The sequence below is a fragment of the Mustelus asterias genome, chromosome 10 (assembly GCF_964213995.1).
Source record: "Mustelus asterias chromosome 10, sMusAst1.hap1.1, whole genome shotgun sequence".
NCBI lineage: Eukaryota > Metazoa > Chordata > Chondrichthyes > Carcharhiniformes > Triakidae > Mustelus > Mustelus asterias.
Genome location: NC_135810.1, coordinates 123,564,168 through 123,586,065, shown reverse-complemented (window position 1 = coordinate 123,586,065; position 21,898 = coordinate 123,564,168). Strand labels below are relative to the sequence as shown.

The following is a 21,898-nucleotide window of genomic DNA, read 5'->3' as shown; positions in this document are numbered from 1 at the left end:
TGACCACTATATGGGGGCTATTATTTAAATATTCAATCAACAGGATCCCGAATTCCTAGCGGTTGATGTTGATTTGGCTAATTCCCTGTTTACCCATAAATGTCAGTACTGTAATCGGAATATCAAAAATAAATTTAATAACACATATCATTAACAGACATAAAACAGTGAGCTCTGATCTATAACCGTTGGTGCACATATGGGGAAACTCATCCTCAGTAACACATTTGTAGATACTGTTCCAGTTGGATTGTATAGTCCCCACCAGTTACTCACGACACCCACACACAGTCCAGGAGAGACACACGTGTGGAAGATGATGCCGCAGGAGGCAGAGGTGCCGCGAGCTATCCGTGCAGCAACGTAGGTCGAGTGCGCTGAAGGCTGTCCTCCTCGGCAGTAATGAAAAGAACAGGCAGGGGAACGCCTGGCTGCCTCTCACTCCAAACCGAATTCTCCCTGCCCGGGAAAAGCTCTCTCTCTGCCTCTCCAGCTCTGCCTCTCTCTCTGCACTGCTTCACTTCCTGGCGCCTTTTTTTCTCTTCCCGCCCCCAGAGCAATCCCATTGGCCCAGCCCACATCACTCAACCAACAGCATCCTGTTCACAGCACCCGCCCGGCAAACAGGACACTGAAACCCACAAGGGACAAAGAACACTGGTAAATGTCTTCCCCACAAATTTTCCTCAGTCCCTTACATCTATCTCCACCCAAACACATTAATGGAGATGTTAGGATTCAAAAAGGTATAAAACTAGCATACGGGCACTTTAACCAAACGCTTGTAGTATTGGAAACGAGGGGAATGAGTTGACGGCATCAACCATTGCGAATGATTTAGTGGCCATTACAAGAGATGTGGTTAAATATCCAGGGGTATCGGACTATTCGGAAGGACAGGAAGGTAAGGGAGGTGGTGTAGCCCTGATATTTATGGATGATATCAGGGCTGTAGTGAGAGATGATATGGGTTCTATGGAAAAAAAAAAGGTTGAATCCACTTGGGTGGAAATTAGAAATAGTGAGGAGAAAAAGTCACTGATAGGCGTAGTCTATAGGCCACCAAATAATAACATCATGGTGGGGTGAGAAATAAACAAAGAAATAACTGATGCGTGTAAAACTGGTACAGCAATTATCATGGGGGATTTTAATCTACATCTCAATTGGTCAAACCATGTCGGTCAAGGCAGCCTTGAGGAGGAGTTCATAGAATGTATCCGCGATAGCTTCCTTGAACAGTATGTAATGGAACCTACGAGGAAGCAAGCTATCCTAGATCTGGTCCTGTGTAATGAGACGGGAATAATTAATGATCTTGTAGTTAGGGATCCTCTTGGAAGAAGTGATCACAGTATGGTTGAATTTAAAATACAGATGGAGCGTGAGAAGGTAAAATCCAATACCAGTGTCTTGTGCTTAAACAAAGGAGACTACAATGGGATGAGGGAGGAGTTGGCTAAGGTAGACTGGGAGCAAACACTTTATGGTGGGACAATTGAGGAACAGTGGAAGACTTTCAATGCGATCCTTCACAGTGCTCAGCAAAAGCATATACCAGTGATAAGGAAGGTCTGTTGAAAAAGAGATAATCAGCCATGGATATCTAAGGAAATAAAGGAGGGAATCAAATTGAAAGAAAATGCATACAAAGTGGCAAAGATTAGTGGGAACCTAGAGGATTGGGATATCTTTAAAGGTCAACAGAAAGCCTCAAAAAGCTACAAAAAAAAGTAAGATAGGTTATGAGAGTAAACTAGCTCGGGATATAAAAACAGATAGCAAGAGTTTCTACAAATATATAAAACGAAAAAGAGTGGCGAAGGTAAAATTTGGTCCTTTAGAGAATGAGAAGGTGGGTTTAATAGTGGGAAATGAGAAAATGGCTGAGGCATTGAACAGGTATTTTGTGTCGGTCTTCACAGTGGAAGACACAAATAACATGTCAAAAATTGATGACAAGAAGGCTACGGCAGATGAGGACCTAGAAACGATCATTATCACTAAAGTAGTAATAGAACATAGAACATAGAAAGCCACAGCACAAACAGGCCCTTCGGCCCACAAGTTGCGCCGATCACATCCCCACCTCTAGGCCTATCTATAGCCCTCAATCCCATTAAATCCCATGTACTCATCCAGAAGTCTCTTAAAAGACCCCAACGAGTTTGCCTCCACCACCACCGACGTCAGCCGATTCCACTCACCCACCACCCTCTGAGTGAAAAACTTACCCCTGACATCCCCCCTGTACCTACCCCCCAGCACCTTAAACCTGTGTCCTCTCGTAGCAACCATTTCAGCCCTTGGAAATAGCCTCTGAGAGTCCACCCTATCCAGACCCCTCAACATCTTGTAAACCTCTATCAGGTCACCTCTCATCCTTCGTCTCTCCAGGGAGAAGAGACCAAGCTCCCTCAACCTATCCTCATAAGGCATGCCCCCCAATCCAGGCAACATCCTTGTAAATCTCCTCTGCACCCTTTCAATGGCTTCAACATCTTTCCTGTAATGAGGTGACCAGAACTGCGCGCAGTACTCCAAGTGGGGTCTAACCAGGGTCCTATAAAGCTGCAGCATTATCTCCCGACTCCTAAACTCCTAATGTTGGGCAAGTTAATGGGGCTAAAGGTAGACAAGTCTCCTGGTCCTGATGGAATGCATCCCAGGGTACTAAAAGAGATGGTGGGAGAAATGGCAAATGCACTAGTGGTAATTTACCAAAATTCGCTGGACTCTGGGGTGGTTCCCACAGATTGGAAAACAGCAAATGTGACGCCACTGTTTAAAAAAGGAGGTAGACAAAAGGCGGGTAACTATATGCCGGTTAGCTTAACTTCTGTAGTAGGGAAAATGCTTGAATCTATCATGAAGGAAGAAATAGCGAGACATCTGGTTACAAATTGTCCCATTGGGAAGAAGCAGCATGGTTTCATGAAAGGCAGGTCATGTTTGACTAATTTAGTGGAATACTTTGAGGACATTACAAGTGCAATGGGCAATGTGGAACCTGTGGACGTGGTGTATCTGGATTTCCAGAAGGCATTCGACAAGATGTTGCACAAAAGGCTGCTGCATGAGATAAAGGTGCACAGTGTTACAGGTAATGTATTAGCATGGATAGAGAATTGGTTAACTAACAGAAAGCAAAGAGTGGGGGGTAAATGGATGTTTTTCTGGTTGGCGATCAGTGACTAGTGATGTGCCTCAGGGATTCCAATTGTTTACAATTTGCATAGATGATTTGGAGTTTGGGACTAAATGTAGTGTGTCAAAATTTGAGTGTCAGAGTGGTAGAGCAAAGTGCAGAGGGACACTGAACGTCTGCAAAGGGATATAGATAGTCTAAGTGAGTGGGCAAGAGTCTGGCAGATGGAGTACAATGCTGGTAAATGTGAGGTCATCCATTTTGAGGCCAGACCTGGAGTACTGTGTCCAGTTTTGGTTTTCTGAGCACTGGAGGTGGTGCAGAGGAGATTCACTAGGTTGATTCTGGAGTTGAGAGGGTTGGCTTATGAATGGAGTAAAACTACTCTCATTGGAATTCAGAAGAATGAATGGGAATATTATAGAAATATAAAATTATGAAGGGAATAGATAAGATAGAAGTGGGGAGGTTGTTTTCACTGGTGGGTGAAACTAGAACGAGGGGGCACGGCCTCAAAATACGGGGGAGCAGATTTAGGAATGAGTTGAGGAGGAACTTCACACAAAGGGTTGTGAATCTGTGGAATTCCCTGCCCAGTGAAGCAGTTGAGTCTACCTCATTGTTTTTAAGGCAAAGCTAGACAGATTTTTGAACAGTGAAGGAATTAAGGGTTATGGTGTGCGGGCGGGTAAGTGGAGCTGAGTCCATGATAAGATCAGCCAAAGAGTCATAGAGGTTTACAGCATGGAAACAGGCCCTTCGGCCCAACTTGTCCATGCCGCCCTTATTTTTTTTTAAAAACCCCTAAGCTAATCCCATTTGCCCGCATTTGGCCCATATCCCTCTAAAAAGATAAAATTGTACCCGCCTCTACTACTACCTCTGGCAGCTTGTTCCAGACACTCACCACCCTCTGTGTGAAAGAATTGCCCCTCTGGACACTTTTGTATCTCTTCCCTCTCACCTTAAACCTATGTCCTCGAGTTTTAGACTCCCCTACCTTTGGGAAAAGATATTGACTACCTACCTTGTCTATGCCCCTCATTATTTTATAGACCTCTATAAGGTCACCCCTCAGCCTCCTACGCTCGAGAGAAAAAATTCCCAGTCTATTCAGCCTCTCCTTATAACTCAATCCATCAAGTCCCGGTAGCATCCTAGTAAATCTTTTCTGCTCTCTTTCTAGTTTAATAATATACTTTCTATAATAGGGTGACCAGAATTGCACACGGTATTCCAAGTGTGGCCTTACCAATGTCTTGTACAACTTCAAGACGTCCCAACTCCTGTATTTAATGTTCCTGCTAATTTAATGTTCTGACCGATGAAACCAAGCATGCCGAATGCCGCCTTCACCACTCTGTCCACCTGTGACTCCACTTTCAAGGAGCCATGAACATGTACCCCTAGATCTCTTTGTTCTGTAACTCTCCCCAATGCCCTACCATTAACTGAGTAAGTTCAATCTACCAAAATGCATCACCTCCAGTTTGAAAAACAATTCTCTCCAACCACCCTCTGGCTTCTGTCAAGAAGCCAATTTTGTATCCATTTAGATACCTCACCCTGGATCCCGTGAGATTTAACCTTATGCAACAACCTACCATGTGGTACCTTGTCAAAGGCCTTGCTAAAGTCCATGTAGATAACATCAACTGCGCTGCCCTCATCTACCTTCTTGGTTACCCCTTCAAAAAACTCAATTAAATTTGTGAGACACGCTTTTCCAATCACAAAGCCATGCTGACTGTCCCTAATCAGTCCTTGCATCTCTAAATGCCTGTAGATCCTGTCTCTCAAAATATCTTCCAATAGTTTACCCACCACAGATGTGAGGCTAACTGGCCTGTAGTTCCCAGGATTTTCCCTGCAGCCCTTCTTAAACAAAGGCACAACATTTGCCACTCTCCAATCTTCAGGCACCTCACCTGTGGCTATCGATGATTCAAATATCTCGGCTAGGGGACCCGCAATTTCCTCCCTCGCCTCCCACAATGTCCTGGGATATACCTCATCAGGTCCCGCAGATTTATCTACCTTGATGCGCTTTAAGACTTCCAGCACCACCACCTCTGTAATATGTACACTCCTCAAGACATCAATATTTAATTCCCCAAGTTCCCTAACTTCCATGCTTTTCTCAACAGTAAATACTGATGAGAAATATTCATTTAGGATCTCACCAATCTCTTGTGGATCTGCATATAGATGACCTTGTTGATCCTTAAGAGGCCCTACTCTCTCCCTTGTTGCTCTTTTGCCCTTTATGTATTTGTAGAAGTTCTTTGGATTCTCCTTTGCCTTATCTGCCAAAACAATCTCGTGTCCCCTTTTTGCCCTCCTGATTTCTCTCTCAACTCTACTCCTACACCCCCTATACTCCAAGAGATTCACTTGATCCCAGCTGCCTATGCATGTCATGTGCCTCTTCTTCTTGACCAGGGCCTCAATATCCCGAGTCATCCAGGGTTCCTGACTTCTGCCAGCCTTGCCCTTCACTCTAAGAAGAATGTGTTTACCCTGAACCCTGGTTAACACACTTTTGAAAGCGTGCCACTTACCAGACGTACCTTTTCCTTACCACAGACTCCCCCAATTAACTTTTGAAAGTTCCTGCCTGATACCATCAAAATTGGCCTTGCCCCAATTTAGAATATTAACTTTTGGGCCAGACCTATCATTATCCATAGCTATCTTAAAATTAATAGAATTATGGTCACTGGTCCCAAAGTGACCCCTCACTAACACTTCTGTCACCTGCCCTTCTATATTTCCCAAGAGGAGGTCAAGTTTTGCCCCCTCTCTAGTCGGGCCATCCACATACTGAATGAGAAATTCCTCCTGAACACACTCAACAAAATTTCTCTCCATCCAACCCTCTAATACTATGGCTGTCCCAGTCAATGTTGGGAAAATTAAAATCTCCGACTATTACCACCCTATTTTTCTTGGAGCTAGCTGTAATCCCCTTACATATTTGCTCCTCAATTTCCCGCTGATCTTATTGAATGGCGGAGCAGGCTCGAGGGGTTAGATGGGCTACTCCTCCTAGTTCTTATGTTCTTATTGTACATTTTGATCTTCTGAATCAAGATAATTTTTCACGACTGAACGGCTCTTATTCTCTGCAGAACCATCCCATCTCCTTTTCCTCTTTTGTTCCTGTCCTTCTGAAATGTAAAATGCCCTTGGATGTCTCACTAGGTCCCCTGCAAGGCGGCACAGTGGTCAGCACTGCTGCCCCACAGTGGCAGGGACTCGGGCTCAATTCCTGGCTTGGGTCACTGTCTGGAGTTTGCACGTTCTCCCCCGTGTCTGCATGGGTTTCCTCCGGGTGCTCCGGTTTCCTCCCACAATCCAAAGATGTGCAGGTTAGGTGCGTTGGCCGTGCTAAATTCTCCCTCAGTGTACCTGAACAGGCGTCACGTTTACTCTCGTGATCAACTCCCCTAACAATAAATAGCTACGTTCTATGAGCTTTCCGAATTACTTGCTGCACCTCCAGCTAACTCTTGTTCCCTTTTGTTTCTTTGATCAGCGACATTACAAAGGATGACCTGGAAGAGGCTGGAGTTACAGATTCCGTTCACCAGAACATTCTGCTGGCCAGCTTACAGCAACTTGGAAAGTAACCTGCTGGGGTTTTGTGTTGTTTTTTTAAGTGCCTTAGGAAGACTTTATTTTCACTTGATAAACAGTAGCTCTGAAACTCCAGAAGCAATATTGAAAAGGAAAAACATAAACCCAACTGACCTGTCCGGATGAGAAGGGCACTTACTGCCCCGAGCACTGACTCTAGGACTAACCAGACAGCAGAGTACAGAACCTGCCATTTCCTCCTCTTTGTCCTGTTTATCCACTCCTCTCTTCACACCATTGGGTGTCTCTGCCCCAGCGATTCAGTGCGGGGGCAATTCCGTGAGTTTTGTTTTATTTTGAATGTAAACATTAAGTCCAGTCCACCTCCTTCATGTTCTTTGTGGTGTCACAGAAAGACAATGCAATGAGATCACTCTCCCTCAAACCAGGGGGGTCCTGTTAATGTGACTTCCTGTAGCTTCTCGGTGAGAGGTGGGCAGTGATGCCTCTACAAACAGCGAACAGTCTGCTGCGTCTCGAAGTACAGTCTGTGGCTCAAAACCTGTAACCGGGTCTCTCTCTACCCAAGGGGAGATGGTGGCACCAGAGAGAGCCAACCATTCCAGTCGGGTGCTGGGATAATGAGGCATCCATCAGTAGTTCTTGTGCGTGTGCACCTCACTGTGTTGTACCAGGACATAGGAAAGGAGGGCAGGTTGAGAGCGTGTGGGCTCACTCGGAATATTGCAGATGTTTAGGATCTGAATCTCGTGTTTATCAAAATGGGGACCACTCTCTTCCGAATGTGGTCAGCAGTCCTCGGGGTGGTGGGTGAAAGAGGCCAGATGGGGAGCTGGAGTTTAGGAACGTGTGGCGATATCTGCTTCCCAATTCTACCAGTAAAAGAGATGTTTGATTCTCTGAGGACACGATGAGTGACAATCAGCTTCTGCCCTGCCAGAAGGAAGTCAGGAAATGTTCTGCATTTCTTCAGCTTATTTCTTTTTCCTCCTCCGTATGTTCTCACCATCCTGCAGCGGGAGGGTGTGAGGAAAGACAGGAATCTGCTCACAGCCTGCGACTGATCCGGCAATCCACCTTTATCCTGTGGCTGCCTTTGTGGGTGGGGGAGGGGGAGGGAGAGACCTGGAAGCAGACGTTGGCTCAATCCTGTTGTGCTCTGCCTGTTTATAGCAGCTCCCTCTCTTGTACCCGAAGCCCGAATATGGATAAAATAATCTGGGTCAGGTGCACTGGTTCCAGTGCTGGGGCAGGACACAGTTCAGTAGTTGTCAGGGTGAAATGAGTTTGAATGGTCTGTATGTTGTTGGATTTGGGCCGGCAATGTAAATTTAACATGATTCTCCCAAAGCATAGGATCAGTGATGTGAGAAATGACACGCACCCCCTACCCCCACTTGTTACGTTGAGGCCAATCAAGGCAATTTTGGGAGAAGGTTGCTCCCAGGAACCTCCTCACCCGGCCTAGGTCCCCCAGAAACCTCCCTCACCCAGCCCGGGTCCCCTCAGAACCTCCCTCACCCAGCCCGGCTCCCCGGGGAACCTCCCTCATCCAGCCCGGCTCCAGCAGGAACTTCCCTCACCCAGCCTGGGTCCAGCAGGAACCTCCCTCGCCCAGTCCGGATCCCCTCAGACCTCCCTCATCCAGCTCGGCTCCCCGGAGAACCTCACCCAGCCTGGGTCCAGCAGGAACCTCCCTCATCCAACCCGGCTCCCCGGGGAACCTCCCTCACCCAGTCTGGGTCCAGCAGGAACCTCCCTCACCCAGTCTGGGTCCAGCAGGAACCTCCCTCACCCAGTCTGGGTCCAGCAGGAACCTCCCTCCCTAGTCCGGGTCCAGCAGGAACCTCCCTCGCCCAGCCCGGGTCCAGCAGGAACCTCCCTTGCCCAGTCTGAGTCCAGCAGGAATCTCCCTCACCTAGTCCGTGTCCAGCAGGAACCTCCCTCGCCCAGTCCGGGTCCAGCAGGAACCTCCCTCCCTCGCCCGGTCCGAGTCCAGCAGGAACCTCCCTCGCCCGGTCCGGGTCCAGCAGGAACCTCCCTCGCCCAGTCCGAGTCCAGCAGGAACCTCCCTCGCCCGGTCCGGGTCCAGCAGGAACCTCCCTCGCCCAGTCCGAGTCCAGCAGGAACCTCCCTCGCCCAGCCCGGGTCCCCCAGGTCTGTGCAGTTGCCATCAAACTGGATCAGGTGACATTCTGAGTTTACTGATCCGCGAGCGCTGGATTTCCACTGCAGCTTGTGGCAGGAATCTGGAACTGGGTGACATGTCTGGTTTGTCTGCCCGGCAGCGCCCCCTTCACAGTCTGGCAGTCTGAGCACCAGTACTTGAGTATGAACTGTAACAGCGGGCTGTAGGGAAAGCTGTTTGTGCAAAGCGGACCTCATTCCCATCAGTTAGTTTCCTCGTTGTGAATTGTCTTGTTTGATCCGCATTTATTGGATACACCTGGAATCTGAAACAGCCGTTTCTGTTACACAATCTCTCGTCATTTTGCTTGCTGAGAGATAATATTGTCCTGTCGAGATTCTATACCAGGGTCAATCAATCAAACATCCCCCCCCCCCCAATCGCGCACCCCCCCCCCCCCTCCCCTCCCCGCCCCCCCACCCCCATCGCGCACGCACCTTGGAATTGCAAACTGACCCCCGTGCTGCTGCAGTGTCAGAAATGCTGCCTTTGGTAAGTCCTGTCGGATGGGTGTAAGCGATCCTGTGGCTGTATTGGGAGAGGGGCAGTGGTGTTGCCCTGGGTGTCCTGGCCAACATTTGTCCCTCAACCAGCACCTAAATCAGATGTTTCTGGCCATTTCCTGATTCTGTTTGTGGAAGCCGCTCGTTAACCTGTGCGCTGTTCCCTGCCGTATAACAGTGAGTGCAGATCCAGCAACGTCACTGGCTGGGAAGCACTCTGAGGCACGCTGAGGTCACGAATGGCGCTTTACAAATGCAAGATTTTATTTCTTTCCCCTTCACCCTCACACTCTCCGGCTCGCTCCCACAGCTCTCGTCCTACGTTCCCAGATTACCTAAGCTGCCATTGGTGAACTGAATGTGTTCAATCCCAATTTCAAAAAGATCGACTGAAGGAAAATTCTCACCCGCTCTTGCTTTTAAATGTAATTTTCCCCATGCTCGCTCTGCCAACACCTCCACACTCTGCAGTGTCCAAGTATTGAATGCTCGCCCACAGCACAGTGATTCTCCCTTTAGGGGGATGCGTTGATTCTCTTTGACGATGAGTTTCTCTCGCCCTGGATAGTTTGAAGTGTTGTCGAAGGTTGCGTTGTGTGGCCTGGTCGGCTTCATCTCACTTTGCAAGTTTCTCAAATCACAGCTCGGTGAACATTGGGCGGAGCACAGTAAGATTAGGGCAGGATGTGCGGGTTAGGTGGATTGGCCATGCTAGATTGCCCCTTAGTCTCAGAGGGATTAGCTAGGGTAAATGCATGGGGTTATCCAGATCGGGCCTGGGTGGGATTGTGTTCGGTGCAGACTCGATGGGCCGAATGGCCGCCTCCTGCATTGTAGGATTCTAAGGACTCCCAAGGAGGCAGTCATCCAGCTCCCCATGCCCTCCCAGCGCCGGGGCGCTCACAGCTAATTCACAACTCCATTTTTCTGCCGTTGTCATACCCTTTGAGAAACCTTGCCCAACAAAAATCGATCTGTCTCTCAAAGGCTCCTGTTAACGCCAGTGTTTTCTCGGGGACGGGAGGACAGAGATCCACCATCCTTTTGTGTGAGAAAACAAAAAGGTCGTAGGAATTTCTAACACACCAGGGTCAGGGACTGAGCAATTTGCACTTTTTGGCTTGTTGATTTGCTCCAGACTGTCCAGTGCCAAGAATACAGTGACACTCGTTCTGTTCTGATGGTGTTTCCTTGTTCAGAGGTGCTGCGTCCAGTTCAACGTTGCTTTATCCCCTCCTCCACCACCACCCCCCCCCCCCCCCCCCCCCCCAATCATCATTTCTCCAAATGTTTGTTTTAAGCAAAAGCCCTCAGCTTTATTTTTAGAATAATTATGGACTAAAATGTGTGAACTGCCAGAAGCCGAGAGCTTGTGTGTCAAGTCTTTGTTTAATCTTTTTGTTTTTGCTTTTAATGTATTGTAACTGGCTAATTGGAGGAGTTTGTGCATTTGCTTTTATCCGTGATATTTAATGCCATTATGCCAAGTTTTTTTTATCGCCTTCCCTGTTTGCTCCGTCCCCACACTGTGTCTTGGCGAGAAGCACTGAGTTGCTGTTTTATTACTGGCACAATCCTGGCAAGAACAGCAAAATCAGGTGACAAGGGCACGCGTTTCTGTGCGCGCGTGTGTTGTGTGTGTTCCTTTTCGTTTAGTAAAATTTTGTATTTTTAAATGACTTAATTATGTCTGTATAATACTGTTGAAAACTAAAACTCTTTTTAACAACACTTTGAGTTTGTATTCACTTTCTCATAACTCATCGTACTGGACCTCGTGTGTGACCTCCTGTTTCCTGCAGTTCCGAGGGGGAGCTGCATTGTCACACCTGCTAATGGTCCAGAAAATCCCAGTTCAAATCCCTCCCTGGCAACTTAAGAATTTGGGTTCAGTTGTAAGATTTTCAGAGATGAAAGAAAGAAGAAAGTTTATTCTATTAGTGTCACAAGTAGGCTTACATTAACACTGCAATGAAGTTACTGTGAAAATCCCCTAGTCGCCACAGTCCGGCGCCTGTTCGGGTACACTGAGGGAGAATTTAGCACGGCCAATGCACCCTAACCAGCTCATCTTTCGGACTGTGGGAGGAAACCGGAGCACCCGGGGAGGAAACCCATGCAGACACGGGGAGAACGTGCAGACTCCGCACAGACAGTGACCCGAGCCAGGATTCGAACCCGGGTCCCTGGCGCTGTGAGGCACCAGCGCTAACCACTGTGCCACCGTGCCGCCCAATCCGGAAGGATCTCTCTCTGACCCAAAGGTTGAATCAGATTTGTGTTGAGGGATGTGAAGGCACTGCCCGTATTTGAAACACATTTGACGATGTGTCCTTGACAAAAGTGAAGAAAGACTAGTTGGCGTAATGATGCTTTTATTGAAATCCCAACAGAGGACGTTGCATTATTATCCTTTCAGTGAAACTACAGTAATTACTAAAAAAAAAAGTGAGATTCCTCTCGTGCTTTTCATGACCACTCGATGTCTCGAAGAATTATTTTTGAAGTGTAGTGACTGACGCAGGAATCACGAAAGCTGGTTTGCTGCTTGTGGGATCTTGCTGTGCTGATAGTGACAATGATCAGTTCTTTTGTCCTGCTAATTGAGGGATAAATCTTGACCAAGATACCGGGGAGAACCATTCTGCTGTTTTTCAAAATGTGTTGTCGTGGATCGCTAATGTTCACCTGAGAGCTTGCACAGGGCCTTGGCTTAATATCCAAAGTTTTAAAGTTTATTTATTAGTATCACAAGTAAGGCTTGGCTTACATTAACACTGCAATGAAGTTACTGTGAAAATCCCCTCGTCGCCACATTCTGGCGCCTGTTCAGGTCAATGCACCCTAACCAGCACATCTTTCGGACTGTGGGAGGAAACTGGAGCACCCGGAGGAAACCCACGCAGACACGGGGAGAACGTGCAGACTCCGCACAGGCAGTGACCCAAGCCGGGAATGGAACCTGGGTCCCTCGCGCTGTGAGGCAGCAGCGCTAACCACTGTGCCACCATGCCACTCCCAGTTCAAAAGATGGCACCTCCGGCAATGCAGCACTCCTTCAATCCAGGAGTACCAGCCTACATTTTTGTACTTGAGCCTTCGAGTGAGACTTGAACTGAGTGTCTTTGGAATGGGGGGCAAGAGTGCCAGCCATACAACCACAGCTCACTGACAGTCCTTAATTTCCCTGGTGCATGTTTTGATTAATCGGTAGAACCATCGAGTCCCTCCAGCGTCTCACTCGAAGGCTCAAGTACAAAAATGTAGGCTGATACTCCTGGATTGAAGGAGTGCTGCATTGCCGGAGGTGCCGTCTTTTGAACTGGGGGTGGCATGGTGGCCCATTGAGCCTGCACCGACTCTGAAAGAGCATCTTACTCAGACTTGACCCCCCACCCTAACCCTGGCTAATCCCCTTAAACTACACATGCTTGGATACTAAGGGGCAATTTAACATGGTCAACCCACCTAACCTGCACATTTTCGGACTGTGGGAGGAAACTGGAGCACCCGGAGGAAACCCATGCAGACACGGGGAGAACGTGCAAACCCCACACAGACACTAATCGAAGCCGGGTCCCTGGCGCTGTGAGGCAGCAGTGCTAACCACTGTGCCACCATGTCACATAGGAAAAAGACAGGGAAATGAGGGCTCATCCATAAGGTCCCTCCTGTAGTACAATGACCCCTTTGGAAAAAAAACCTGAAGAGAAATGCTGAACCGATACAGGGGGAAAATGAATTCCTCTCAATGCTGAAGACAACCACTGATTTGAATCTCTGTCTACAGCCAACTCGCATAAAAATCATCTGTCAACGGCTCTAAGTCTCGTCTTGAAGCGGAAACACTGTGCGAAAGTTAAAGTTGTTTCTCTTTGTACTTTGTGGGTTGATAGCTTGCACTCACATAGCACCTTTAGTTAAAATGTCACAAGGATCATTATTGAACAATGTTTAACACAAAGTCACAAGGAGGTCAGAGAATCTATATTTATTCATGAGCATCGCTGGCTGGGCCAGCATTTATTGCCCATCCCTAGTTGCCCTGGGAGGGCAGCTGAGAGTCAACCACATTGCTGTGGCTCTGGAGTCGCATGTAGTCCAGACCGGGTAAGGACGACAGATTTCCTTCCCTGGGGGATCTTGGGGTCCATATCCACAGATCTCTAAAGGTTGCCACTCAAGTGGATAGAGCTGTGAAGAAGGCCTATGGTGTGTTAGCGTTTATTAACAGGAGGTTGGAGTTTAAGAGCCGTGGGGTTATGCTGCAACTGTACAGGACCTTGGTGAGACCACATTTGGAATATTGTGTGCAGTTCTGGTCACCTCACTATAAGAAGGATGTGGAAGCGCTGGAAAGAGTGCAGAAGATATTTACCAGGTTGCTGCCTGGTTTGGAGGGTAGGTCTTATGAGGAAAGGTTGAGGGAGCTAGGGCTGTTGTCTCTGGAGTGGAGGAAGCTGACTTAATAGAGGTTTATAAAATGATGAAGGGGATAGATAGAGTGAACGTTCAAAGACTATTTCCTCGGGTGGATGGAGCTATTACAAGGGGGCATAACTATAGGGTTCGTGGTGGGAGATATAGGAAGGATATCAGAGGTAGGTTCTTTACGCAGAGAGTGGTTGGGGTGTGGAATTGACTGCCTGCAGTGATAGTGGAGTCAGACACTTTAGGAACATTTAAGCGGTTATTGGATAGGCACATGGAGCACACCAGGATGATAGGGAGCGGGATAGCTTGATCTTGGTTTCAGATAAAGCTCGGCACAACATCGTGGGCCGAAGGGCCTGTTCTGTTCTGTACTGTTCTATGTTCTAAAGTGAACCAGATGGGTTTTTCCAACAATCGACAATGGTTTCATCATCACCAATAAATTCTGAATTCCAGATACTTTTTATTGAATTCAAATCCCAGCCCCTGCCTTGGTGGGATTTGAACCCGGGTCCATTGAACATTAGCTGAGTTTCTGGATTAATAATTTAGCGATAATACTAGGCCACCGCCTTCCCCTTAATCATAGAATTCCTTCAGTGCAGAAGGAGGCCATTCAGCCCATTGAGCCTGCAGCAGCAACAATCCCACCCAGGCCCGATCCCCAAGATATTGAGGGGTGACCCGAAGCTTGGACCAAGAGGTTGATTTTAAGGAGGTTGAATGGTTCACAGACGGGGTTCCAGAGCTCGGAGTCTGGGCGGTGGAAAACACGGCCACCAATGGTGGAGCGCTTAAAATCAGGGATGCTCAGGAATCCAGAATTGGAGCGCAGAGTGTTGTGGAGCTGGAGGAGGTTATGGACATAGAGTGGTGAAACCCATGGAGGAATTTGAAAACAGTAAGAAGTTTCACAACACCAGGTTAAAGTCCAACGGGTTTATTTGGTAGCAAAAGCCACACAAGCTTTCGGAGCTGCAAGCCCCTTCTTCCTTCATCTTCGAAGAAGGGGCTTGCAGCTCCGAAAGCTTGTGTGGCTTTTGCTACCAAATAAACCTGTTGGACTTTAACCTGGTGGTGTTAAACTTCTTACTGTGTTTACCCCAGTCCAACGCCGGCATCTCCACATCAGGAATTTGAAAATGCAGATGTGAATTTTAAAATGGAAAGTTTCAACCAAGTGCCAGTGTAGGTCAGAAAGCACAGGGTCAGGCTCAGGAGAATATGCGTGAGTCAAAATGCAAATATTGACACGCTTACCATTGCTTAATGAAAGGACTGAGTTTTATAAATGAAATGAAACCAAGCCAAATTCTCAGACACCGGGGCAAATATTCTCGCTGCCAGCAATGAATGTATTGCACCACCAGAGGGCACTGAGCCACCACTGTCCTGTCGAGTGTCAGTTTTCTTGCAGTTCAGGTCCCTGTATCTTTAGAATAAAATTCATTCGCTTTTACCTTCTTGAACATTAACCTGCTGTCTTCCTATTACAGCATTAGATTGTTTCTGATAACGATTACACATCCTGACAGCTGCCATTCCAACTGGGATTTTTTTTTTCCTTGACAAAGAAATTCCAACTGTCCTAAATTTACCCTTCATGTGTCGGAAGCTGTGATCTCTTCCTCTATCCATCCATAATATTCGAACCCACAGGTCAGTCATGGATCAGTGAGGAGCACTCTAACCTCAGAGGCAAATTGCCCCTTAGGGTCCAAAGATAGATAGATAGGTTAGGTGGTTTAGCCATGCGCAGGGTTACGGACAGAGGTGGGTGGGAGAGACGGTGCAGACATGGTGGTCTGAATGGTCTCCTTCTGCATTGTAGGGATTCTATGAACATCTTGAGCCAGACAGTTATGGATTCAAGCCCATCACTAGAGACGCTGAGCAAAAGGTCTATCCAGACACTTCAGTGCAGTACTGAGGGAGCACCGCACTGTCAGAGGGTCAGTACTGAGGGAGCACCGCACTGTCAGGGGGTCAGTACTGAGGGAGTGCCGCACTGTCAGAGGGTCAGTACTGAGGGAGTGCCGCACTGTCAGAGGGTCAGTACTGAGGGAGTGCCGCACTGTCAGAGGGTCAGTGCTGAGGGAGTGCCGCACTGTCAGAGGGTCAGTGCTGAGGGAGTGCCGCATTGTCAGAGGGTCAGTACTGAGGGAGTGCCGCACTGTCAGAGGGTCAGTACTGAGGGAGCGCCGCACTGTCAGAGAGTCACTACTGAGGGAGCGCCGCACTGTCAGAGAGTCACTACTGAGGGAGCGCCGCACTGTCAGAGGGTCAGTACTGAGGGAGCGCCGCACTGTCAGAGGGTCAGTACGGAGGGAGTGCCACACTGTCAGAGAGTCAGTATTGAGGGAGTGCCGCACTGTCAGAGGTTCAGTACTGAGGGAGTGCCGCATTGTCAGAGGGTCAGTACTGAGGGAGTGCTGCACTGTCAGAGGGTCAGTACTGAGGGAGTGCTGCACTGTCAGAGGGTCAGTACTGAGGGAGTGCCGCACTGTGAGAGGGTCAGTACTGAGGGAGTGCTGCACTGTCAGAGGGTCAGTGCTGAGGGAGTGCCGCACTGTCAGAGGGTCAGTGCTGAGGGAGTGCCACACGGTCAGAGGGTCAGTACTGAGGGAGTGCAGCACTGTCAGAGGGTCAGTGCTGAGGGAGTGCCGCACTGTCAGAGGGTCAGTGCTGAGGGAGTGCCGCACTGTCAGAGAGTCAGTACTGAGGGAGTGCCGCACTGCCAGAGGGTCAGTGCTGAGGGAGTGCCGCACTGTCAGAGAGCAAGGAGCATTGTCTAAATGACTGAGCTAATTCCTGATGACACACAGGAAAGCAATACATTGACACCCCAAAATTCTCCACCATGGCTCACGGTGACAGGTCGGTTATTCAGTGTTTGATTTGTTGAAGCCGCCTGAGACACGCAAAACTGTTGAGAGGAAATGGAAAAGTCAGTATTTTGTGACGTGGGGAGAGGTCGGAACACTTTTTTCAGCACGAAACTATACCACCAGGGAGAAGAGGGTAACTGCATTGTCCTGGCAGGACTGATCTTCCACATCGTTAATATAGTGGGCAGAAGGCACGCTGATCAATGTTTAGCAACTAGAATGAGTTTGCCAGGGACAGTCAACTGAGAATCCGCAACAAACCGTACCAAGTGAAGACCTGGACATTCCTGAGGATAATGTACAGATTTCGTCCCTCAGTAAGAGTGCTATCCCACCTCCTTTTTCCTTTTTGTTTATCCCTCCTAAATGCTGAATAGCCTTGGAAGTTCAGTTCCCAATCTTAGTCATCCGTAGTTATGGCAATTAAATCATACCCGTTTACCTCAATCTGTGCATCTAAATCATCAGCCGCCTTGTGCAGGTTAGGTTGATTGGCCAGGATAAATTGCCCCTTAATGTCAGGGGATTAGGAGGGTTAATATGTAGGGTTAAGGGGATGGGAGAGGGCCTGGGTGGGATTGTTCTCGGTGCAGCCTCGATGGGCCAAATGGCCTCCTCCTGCACTATAGATTCTATGATTTTACCAATGCCACTTATATTGAGGTAGAGTACCTTTAATTCTGTTTTTTTTAACTTTATTCTCTGCTCTGATCCTATTAAAAAGTTAAAGTTTATTTATTAGTCACAAGTCGGCTTACATTAACACTGCAATAAAGTTACTGTGAAAATCTCCTAGTCGCCACACTCCGGCGCCTGTTCGGGTAACACTGAGGGAGAATTTAGCACGGCCAATGCACCTTAACCAGCACGTCTTTCAGACTGTGGGAGGAAACCAGAGTACCTGGACGAAACCCAAGCAGACACGGGGAGAACATGCAGACTCCACAGAGGCAGAGACCCAAGCCAGAACTTGAACCCAGGTCCCTGGCGCTGTGAGGCAGCAGTGCTTGCCACTGTGCCGCCCACAGTTTGAAGTTGCCAATGCTTTGTCTTGTCTTATTTTTACTTTCTACTTTTCCAATTCCTTTCACCAGTTTTGCTTCCCTCGAATCTGATCTCTCTCTCCGGTTCCCATTCCATCCAGTTTAAACTCGCCCCCACAGCACTCGCGAATCCCCCTGCAAGCATGTTAGTCTTGGTGCTGCTAAGATGCAGCCCATCCATCTTACGCAGGTCCCACTTGCCCCAGTGCTGGTCCCAATGTCTCAGGAATCTGAGGCCTTCCCTTTGATACTAGCTCTCCAGCCACATGTTCAATCGCTCAGTTCTCCGGTTTCTATACTCACCAGTATCTGGGACTGGAAGTAATCCTGAGATTACTGCTTTCGAGGTCCTGCTTTTCAGCCGCCTTCCTCCCTCCCTGAAATCTACTTTTCATAGAATCATAGGAACCTTACAGTGCAGAAAGAGGCCATTCGGCCCATCGAGTCTGCGCCGACCACAATCCCACCCAGGCCCTACCCCCATATCCCAATATATTTTATCCACTAATCCCTCTAACCTATGCATCTCAGGACACTAAGGGGCAATTTTATCATGGCCAATCAACCTAACCCGCACATCTTTGGACTGTGGGAGGAAACAGGAGGAAACCCACGCAGACACGAGGAGAATGTGCAAACTCCACACAGACAGTGACCCAAGCCGGGAATCGAACCCAGGTCCCTGGAGCTGTGAAGCAGCAGTGCTAACCACTGTGCTACCGTGCTGCCCCATCTGCCTTCCTATCTAAGTCATTGGTGCCATTGTGAACCATGACCTCTGGCTGTTCGCTCTCCCCCAGAAGAATGTTCCACAGCCACTCCGTGACATCCTTGATCCAGACACCTGGGAAGCAACACACCATCAGCCATAGAATCCCTACAGTGCAGAAAGAGGCCATGCGGCCCATCAACTCTGCACTGACTCTCCAAGAGAGCATCCCACTCTGGCCGTCTCCTCTGCCTATCTGCATAACCCAGCGAATTTACCATGGCCAATACTCCTAACCTGCACATCTTTGGACCATCCTGGAGGTATATTGTGTGTGGGCATATGCATGGCAGATGCAGTATAATGTGGATAAATGTGAGGTTATCCACTTTGGAAGTAAGCGCACAGGGACAGAGGCAGTAAAGAAGGCAGATGGTATGTTGGCCTTCATAGCGAGAGGATTTGAGTATAGGGATAGGGATGTTTTGCTGTAATTGTACAGGGTGTTGATGAGGCCACACCTGGAGTATTGTGTACAGTTTCGGTGTCCTTATCTGAGGAAGGATATCCTTGCTATAGAGGGAGTACAGCGAAGGTTTACCAGGCTGATTCCTGAGATGGCAGGTCTGTCATATGAGAGGAGACTAAGTCGGTTAGGATTATATTTAGTGGAGCTTAGGAGAGGGAATCCCATAGAAACTTATAAAATTCTAACGGAAAGACAGGGTAGATTCAGGAAGAATGTTCCCAATGGTGGGGGAGCCCAGAACTGGGGGGTCATAGTTTGAGGATAAGGGGTAAACCTTTTAGAACTGAGGTGAGGAGAAATTTCTTCACCCAGAGGGTGGTGAATGTGTGGAATTCACTACCACAAAAGTAGTTGAGGCCAAATCATTGTCCGATTTCAAGAAGAAATTAGATATAGCTCTGGAGGCTAAAGGGATCAAGGAACATGGGAGGAAGGATATTGAATTCAATAATCAGCCATGATCAGAATGAATGGTGGAGTAGGCTTGCAGGGCCGAATGGCCTCCTGCTTCAATGGTTCTCTCTTATGAACTTCAGGGAAGTTTAATAGTGAGGTGATCAGCACTGTTGCGAATTGTGCGACAGAATGAAGTAGGATCCTTCTTGATGTTATAGAGCAAATGGTTATTTTATTTCAAACTCTGGACAGCTGTACACAGTTAAATTATTCCATGATGGATTCACAAATTCAGTCACAAATTTTGACACATTGCTTCATGTACACAAGGCTGTTTTGAATAACAGTTTAATATGATCAGCATCAGTCTGTTCAGTCTAATCTATTGAGTGTCGGCTAAAATGGAATTAAGATACAGGTCTGATGGAAGAGCGGAGCTGGCTATCTGGGCCTCTTCCTCTTCCATATGCGCTGAAGACAGATTTGAAAGCAAACAGATTTTTCGATGTGTCCTCCGAGAACACTAAAATATACAGCTCCACAAAGCCCACAAATAATAAAAGGGAATAAGTGTGAGACGAATGTTTAGTTGAGAGACACTTCAACAAGAAACAGATCCAGAATTCATAATCCTCCATCTTGGGCACAGTGTGTGCTGGGATACCATTGTGTTTGTTCATCCTGCTTACCCAGCCATTCCTTTTACAATACAGCCTGTCTATAATTTCTCCCAGTTCTGGCTGAGTGTCCACACCTAAAATTTTAACTGTTTCACGGATTGTTTCAAAATCCATCTTTAAATTGTGGAGCACGGTGTTCTACTCCAGGTGGCCAAAATGGCAGTTCAATAGTGGCTTTCCCTCAGCAAGGTGGGAAGTTTTCAGTCTTATTCATCGTATCTGACGTTCTGACCAAAGGCAAAAATTTCCACCAGATATAAAATGGAAAGGTCAAAAAAGGAGGTTCATGAGCCTAAGGGGGCTCAGTTTAGTTACCATAGCAACAGGGCTCAATACAATCCAGGCCCTGCTTATTTACCATAACAACAGGCTTAAATCTGGGCCTTGGTTAGTTTACCATAGCAACAGGCCTAAATCTGGGCCCTGGTTAGTTTACCGTAGCAACAGGCCTAAATCTGGGCCCTGGTTAGTTTACCGTAGCAACAGGCCTAAATCTGGGCCCTGGTTAGTTTACCATAGCAACAGGCCTAAATCTGGGCCCTGGTTAGCTTACCATAGCAACAGGCCTAAATCTGGGTCCTGGTTAGCTTACCATAGTAACAGGCCTAAATCTGGGCGCTAGTTAGTTTACCATAGCAACAGGCCTAAATCTAGGCCCTGGTTAATTTACCATTGCAACAGGTCTAAATCTGGGCCCTGGTTAGTTTCCCATAGCAACAGGCCTAAATTTAGGCCCTGGTTAATTTACCATAGCAGCAGGCCTAAACCTGGGCCCTGATTAGTTTACCATAGCAACAGTAAGAAGTCTCACAACACCAGGTTAAAGTCCAACAGGTTCATTTGGTAGCACAAGCCACAAGCTTTCAGAACACTGCTCCTGATGAAGGGGCAGTGCTCCGAAAGCTTGTGGCTTGTGCTGCCAAATAAACCTGTTGGATTTTAACCTGGTGTTGTGAGACTTCTTACTTATGCTTGCTTACTCCACATCAAGCTTACCATAGCAACAGGCTTAAATCTAGGCTCTGTTTATCTTACCATAGCAACAGGCCTAAATCTGGGCCTTGGTTAGTTTACCATAGCAATGGGCCTCACAGTGGGCTGACATCCCATAGCAACAAGCCTAACTGCAGCTAATGCTGGGACAATATTCCACAGTACTGGCCTTATTCTGGGATGTCCTCCTACAAGCTGCCAAAATGGTGACATTACAGAGAGAACAGGTTTATTTCAAAAACTGCAGAAAGGAATCAGCACTCAATAGATTGATCTGAAAAATCAAAAATAACAATTTGATTACAAGCCTCATCAATTCTTTGGACATTAGAATGTTAAGTTTGTTAAAATCACAAAGACAGCGTCTAGGAGCTCAGGCAGTATTTATAACAGTTCTATCACCTTATGTACACTTGATATGTTATTATAGAATATTTAACTAACATTGTTCTCAATTGGAAACAGCAAAATTATCCTAATAAATACTGAGGACAAGATCCACTCTCCAAATGCAATCAAATAGATTTTGCACCATTATGTACACCCATCTTAAATATTTCAATCCATAGCTCAATGGACACCAGTCACTATATCTCTCTCTGAGAGGGACTGAGAGACAACCGTCAGTGTACAGATATCTCAGAGAGAAAGAGGGGACTGAGCGAGACCAGTCAGTGTACAGATATCTCCCGGAGAGAGAAAGAGGGGACTGAGAGACACCAGTCAGTGCACAGATATCTCCCTGAGAGAGAAGGAGGGGACAGAGAGACACAAATCAGTGTACAGG

General features: G+C 47.5%; 1 protein-coding gene across 1 annotated transcript in view; it reads left to right on the top strand.

Annotated features, from left to right (window-relative positions):
• The window catches only part of inppl1a (inositol polyphosphate phosphatase-like 1a), a 181,785-nt gene extending 170,615 nt beyond the window's left edge, over positions 1-11,170 (top strand). The window contains exon 28 of the mRNA XM_078222652.1: positions 6,687-11,170. Coding sequence (XP_078078778.1) covers positions 6,687-6,780 — 94 coding nt within the window. The 3' untranslated portion in view covers positions 6,781-11,170. The remainder of the gene's footprint in view (positions 1-6,686) is intronic.
• Positions 11,171-21,898: the final 10,728 nt, after the last annotated feature.